Source organism: Arachis duranensis, chromosome 9 (assembly GCF_000817695.3).
Source record: "Arachis duranensis cultivar V14167 chromosome 9, aradu.V14167.gnm2.J7QH, whole genome shotgun sequence".
In the NCBI taxonomy this organism is placed as follows: domain Eukaryota; kingdom Viridiplantae; phylum Streptophyta; class Magnoliopsida; order Fabales; family Fabaceae; genus Arachis; species Arachis duranensis.
The window spans coordinates 18991232-18996557 of record NC_029780.3 but is presented as its reverse complement, the minus strand read 5'-3'; the positions used below and the strand labels follow the sequence as shown (position 1 = coordinate 18996557).

Below are 5326 nucleotides of genomic sequence, written 5' to 3'. Positions count from 1 at the left end.
TATAATTAATACATTTATTTTATAATTTAAATAAAAAATAATAAGTTAAATTAATTGATATATTGATGTATAAAATTTTATCCATTTTAAAAATAATCTCAACAAATTAAATTCAAATTTTAAATTATTATTTTATCTCAAATATTTTCTAAAATTATTATATTATTTGTATATATTTTATCCTAACTTAAATTTTCTAAATTAAAACCTAATTCTAACCTAATTGCATAAGGCATAAACGCATATTGAAAGGAAAGAAAGAAACAGGGGGGACTTGAGGGGGGAAACGAAAATCAAAAAGCGAGGGAGCTGCGAAGGAAGAAGGAGGGGGAAGAGAGAGACGGCGCGGTGGCCGTCACTGCCACCAGCGCTGTTGTTCAATCACCACGGGGGAGAAGGAAAGAGAAGCAGAACCCCGAAGAGAGAGAGATCGACGGAGACGTTCAAACGCCGTTCGTCCTCACCGGCGCCATGTGTTTCCGCCGCCGCCATGCGTTGCCGTAGACGCCGCCGTTAGTTTCGCTACCTTCGACCTTGAAGGAGAAAGGGAGAGCAACGCTGACAGAGATTGACGGAAGCCAGTGAAGCGCGTGAGATAAGGGAAGCCGATTCTGTCACCGACGCCGCACCCAGTTGCCGTCGATCGAGCTTGCCGTCGCTGGAGGTGAACCGGTGTCGCGTCCTTGCTGCCAGAGCCACCAGCGCCACTACTACTACTCAAATTCCACTTCTCTTTTATTAGGGTTTGCGATCTCAGCAGCCTCTTTGAAGCTACTGTCAGTTCTGTCAGGGGTTCCTGCAGTAAATGCACCACCAGCATCACCATCCTTCTTGTCTTGGTCTCAATTCTAGTTTGGTTCGGTCGTGTTTGCCGGTCTGGTCCGATTGCTTTTCTGCTGAAAAGGTAAGTGCAGTTTATTTGAGTATGGTTGCCTGTATTGTTAGTTGATAATCTACTGATTTTAGCTGAAATATTGTTGCCTATGTTGTTAGTTGATTCTGTTGATGTTGTTGTGGTTGAAAATATTGGTGTGGAAGAATACGAGTGTAGTGGAACTCTTTAGATGGTACTTGTCACGACAACTTGGTGGGAAATTACACCTTGATGAACTAGGATACATCATGAAAATCATTAAAACATGTGATGGATATATGTCAGGAGTTAAAGGTTGTTAGAGGCTAGAAGTTGATTAGCTTCCATCTCTTATATACATATATAAATTCACTCCTCTCGTGTAAGAACTCATAACATTAAGAATTCATAACAGGAGCCTGTTTCTCTAACTCGATTCTTAACCATGTTCATACTCATTTTTGTGTTCTCTTTTATGTATTTATCAATGACTTTATTTTTTTCTTTTTTGTAAAAGTATTCAACAAAAATAACCACAAGCTTCCTGAGGAGTTAGCAGAGGAGGAAGATATGAAACTTTATGGCTTTGGGTATCCTCATGATCATGGCCATCATCATCATCATCATGGGCATCTGCACCACCACCATATTGAGGCCACAAAGGTATCTAGTTTAGGTATTCTATCTGTTTGTAAATATGCCCAAGTGACCATTCTATGTCTTAATCTATTGCTTTTTCTGTTTTTATGTTTTATCTGTGCAACAAAAACCTTGCATGTCAACAATAATACAAATTAAACCAGCACAAATAAAGTTATAGCCTTTTTACAAAGATTAAAAAAAATGAAAGACTTGACAATATAGAATGGTGAAGCAAAGAAAAAATATATTGAGGGATAATTAAAGTAATTACCCTATTTTAAGGACATGGGTGTTAGTTTTAAATTCATATTTGATGGTCTTGGGCTTGATAACCCATTGATAAGTGCCATTCTTGTTCTCGTGAACAAGTTCAGTGGTTTCGTAGTTGTATACGGACTGAATCTCAGTCTGTGTGTATTTCACATTAGGGCTCTCAACTTTAAAACTCTCAATAAACACCTTTCTTAATTACTTTCTTCCTAAAGAAAGTAGCTAATAGTCAGGAGAAGCTGACCAAGGAGACTAGCTAGGGAAGCAAATAAAACACTTGGAGAGGAAGTTAGGGGTGGTTGTATGCAATTTCAGTTTTCTTAAACACCATCTTTTCTGTTGATTTACACACTCAATTCAACTCTTTTCTTCTTTATTTGTAATTTTGGTGCAAGTTATGGCATAAAGGCTCCAAAGTCTAAGTTAAGGATTCAAGCACAACTTCAAGAGGTAATGCAAAACCGTGAGGAGCTAACAAAGGAAATAGATGTGCTCAAAGAAAAACTTGAAGAGCAACGAACACGGTAAGAGGAAGAATTAGCTCAAATGAAAGCTCAACAAGCTGTTGTGAACTTTCTCATAGAGCGCTTTGACAATGAAACCAACTAGACCCTAAAGGTACTCCTAAAGTTGCTTATGGTTTTAATACATTTTCGTAGATGATTCCCATTTTATATTAGTATACTTTAATTTGTATATGGATCTATTTATCACATTTTACTTGTGTCATAGTTGAAAAATGACAAATATCCTATTATTTGGTTTGATAAATTTGGTTGGGTATGACTGAGACATAAGTTGTGAATTGGTTGTGTTTGTTGGAATCGTGGACGGTGGAAATATCCAAGTTTTAGGGGAGGTTCTACCGAAATTTTTCTAAACATTTTGGATAAAACTTAGTGAAAAAATTATAATTAGTGTTATATCTTGTTTCTAACTTTTTTGATTCGGTTTTTCTTATTTACAGGAGTGCTGAAATGGTGACCATATGGTATCTTGAGGGCTCAAGAATGTTTTGATGCATAGAGACACTAATCTATGTTAGAACTTTTATGTTTTGGTTGAACTTTTGTGTTAGGACTTTTATGTTTTGGTTGAACTAATCAATGTACTCACTAGCTAATGTTATTTTGTTTGAAGACAATTTCAGCTAAAAGGATCTTGTTTGACTTATGTATATTTTTGCATATTATATACATGTAAACTTGCTTATTAAAAGCGTTAATATGTTAGTTAATTTAAAAAATAATTTAGTAAATTATGCATGTAATTTGTAATAAAAAAAAGTTGTTCCAAAATAATTAATTTGCTTTCGTAACTAAAGAAAAAAAATGTTACAAAATCATGTTACATTTTGTAACAAAATTCTTTGATAGGAAAAAATTGACTGTCGCGAAAAATACTCTCAAGATCAAAATTTGTTATCACTTTTGTAACAGTTTCTGGTTTTTTGTATTAAAAAAATTTGTTACAAAATATGGTATTGAATTGTAACAGTTTCATTTTTCGTTACAAAAACTTTTTGTAACGGGACTTACTGCAATGGACCCTTTTTTTGTTACAAAAAACTTTTGTGTCAAAATATCGACGTTTTGTAACAATATTTTTTGTTACAAATACGCCTTTTTCTTGTAGTGTAGCCATCTTACACCCTCTAATGAGAGCAACTCACGTTTACAACCATATATATACTGCTCTGTCTCCCACTAATTCGAACCAGCCTTCATCGAATTAGGGATTTCGTAATTCGAACCAGCCTTGTTCGAATTACTTTGGCTGTCTTCTCTCTTTATAATTCAAACCAGCATGGTTCAAATTACATGCATTCATAATTCGAACCAACCTGGTTCGATTTATTAACAAAAGTCAACTGCTAATTCGAACTGCTCTAGTTCGAATTATTAGCAAATGCAGTTGAACCACTATAGTTCGAATTATATAAAAATATGTTCTGGCGGATTACTAAAAACCTTTTTGGTTTGGCTTATATACGTAAATTCGAGATGGCATTGGCTTATTATGATTTTTTCCCTAATTACTATAATAATTAATTTTATTATTAACAATACCCAAAAAAGTTCAATTTAATTATTAGGTTATCCATAAACCTAAACAATCATAATTTTCGTTAGTTTAATTATTAAAATCATAAAATTATGCATAATTTTTATTATTTTAATTAATAAAATTATCGAAATAATTCATTTTAACTGCGACCAACAATTAATAACATTTTTAAAAATTACCAAAAATTTTATTGTTTATTTTCATTAACATAAAACATTTAATATTAACATTACCGAAAATATAAAATGCTAATTATATTATTCCCGGTACATGGTTTTGTAATTAATAAAATTATTCATAAATTCTAAACACACTAGTTCTAATTTTACCAAAACACTAATAACATATTAATTAATATTATAATATCGAAATAACTAGTTCTAACATACTAATTAAATATTCTAATGAATTGTAGTGTTTTCTAATTACTGTCACATATTAACAGATCACTACTACGGTTATTACTAATACATCTAAGAATATAACTAACGTTATTGCCAATCACGAATTCATAAAATTTTGATAGTGGGAACAAAATTTATATAACATCATAATAACTTTTATAATAAAAATAGTATGTGTATATAAAAAATTAAATATTAAATTATCTATTAATCATTATATATCTGTGTATAAATATATATATTGTTTAACTTATTTTTAATGTGTATTTTATATTTTAATATATATTTTATACAGATAATTTTTTATGTACATATAGTATAATTATTGTTATAATTATATTTTGTTATTGTAAAATACGATTAGCCTTCAAAATATCGAATATATCTAATATACAAATTAAAACACTAAAATAGTAATTTAAATAATAATATATAATTTAAAATTCTATTGTTTTAGGTTTTATATTTTTAAAAAATTAAGTAATTTTTCTTTTAACACTACCACCAAAATTTCTCTCATTCTATATATTACTAAACAATTATTTAAAAATTTATTTCCCAACACAATTAGAAGTCAACTCTTATTGATATTTATAATTAAAAAAGTTTTTTCAATTATAATATAGTTGCTATGCAAAAATTAAAGCTAATTTTAAAAAAGAATATATCTTTTGAGTTGATTTTAAAAAAAGAACACTAATTTCGTTTAAGTATGAGAATTGATAATTCTAACGAATATCTAATAAAAAAATTTTAAATTGACAATTAAGTATTAATAATTGAGTAAAAATTATTGTGTAGTTAAATTTAATAATCTAATAGAGACAAATAAATATTATTATCGTGTACTACTAAAAAAAATTCAAATTATAGTGGAGGCATTTGTCCTACAATATTATACTTAAATCCGTCCCTGGTTATTGCTATTGCTAATACAGTATTATCTACTAATATTATAATTAATGTTATTACTAAATCTTTAGTTTTATTAGCATATATCTAATAAAATATTATCTAAAAATTTAAAAAATATGTGCAATCTCATAAATAAATATCGAAAAACTATGCCATTTGAATTATATAATTCATC

At 30.0% G+C, this 5326-nt stretch overlaps 1 protein-coding gene across 1 annotated transcript in view; it reads right to left on the bottom strand.

Moving 5' to 3' along the window:
• LOC107464994 (uncharacterized) overlaps nucleotides 1–826 on the bottom strand; it is a 3794-nt gene extending 2968 nt beyond the window's left edge. Inside the window, exon 1 of the mRNA XM_016083961.1 lies at nucleotides 465–826. Coding sequence (XP_015939447.1) covers nucleotides 465–826 — 362 coding nt within the window. The remainder of the gene's footprint in view (nucleotides 1–464) is intronic.
• Nucleotides 827–5326: the final 4500 nt, after the last annotated feature.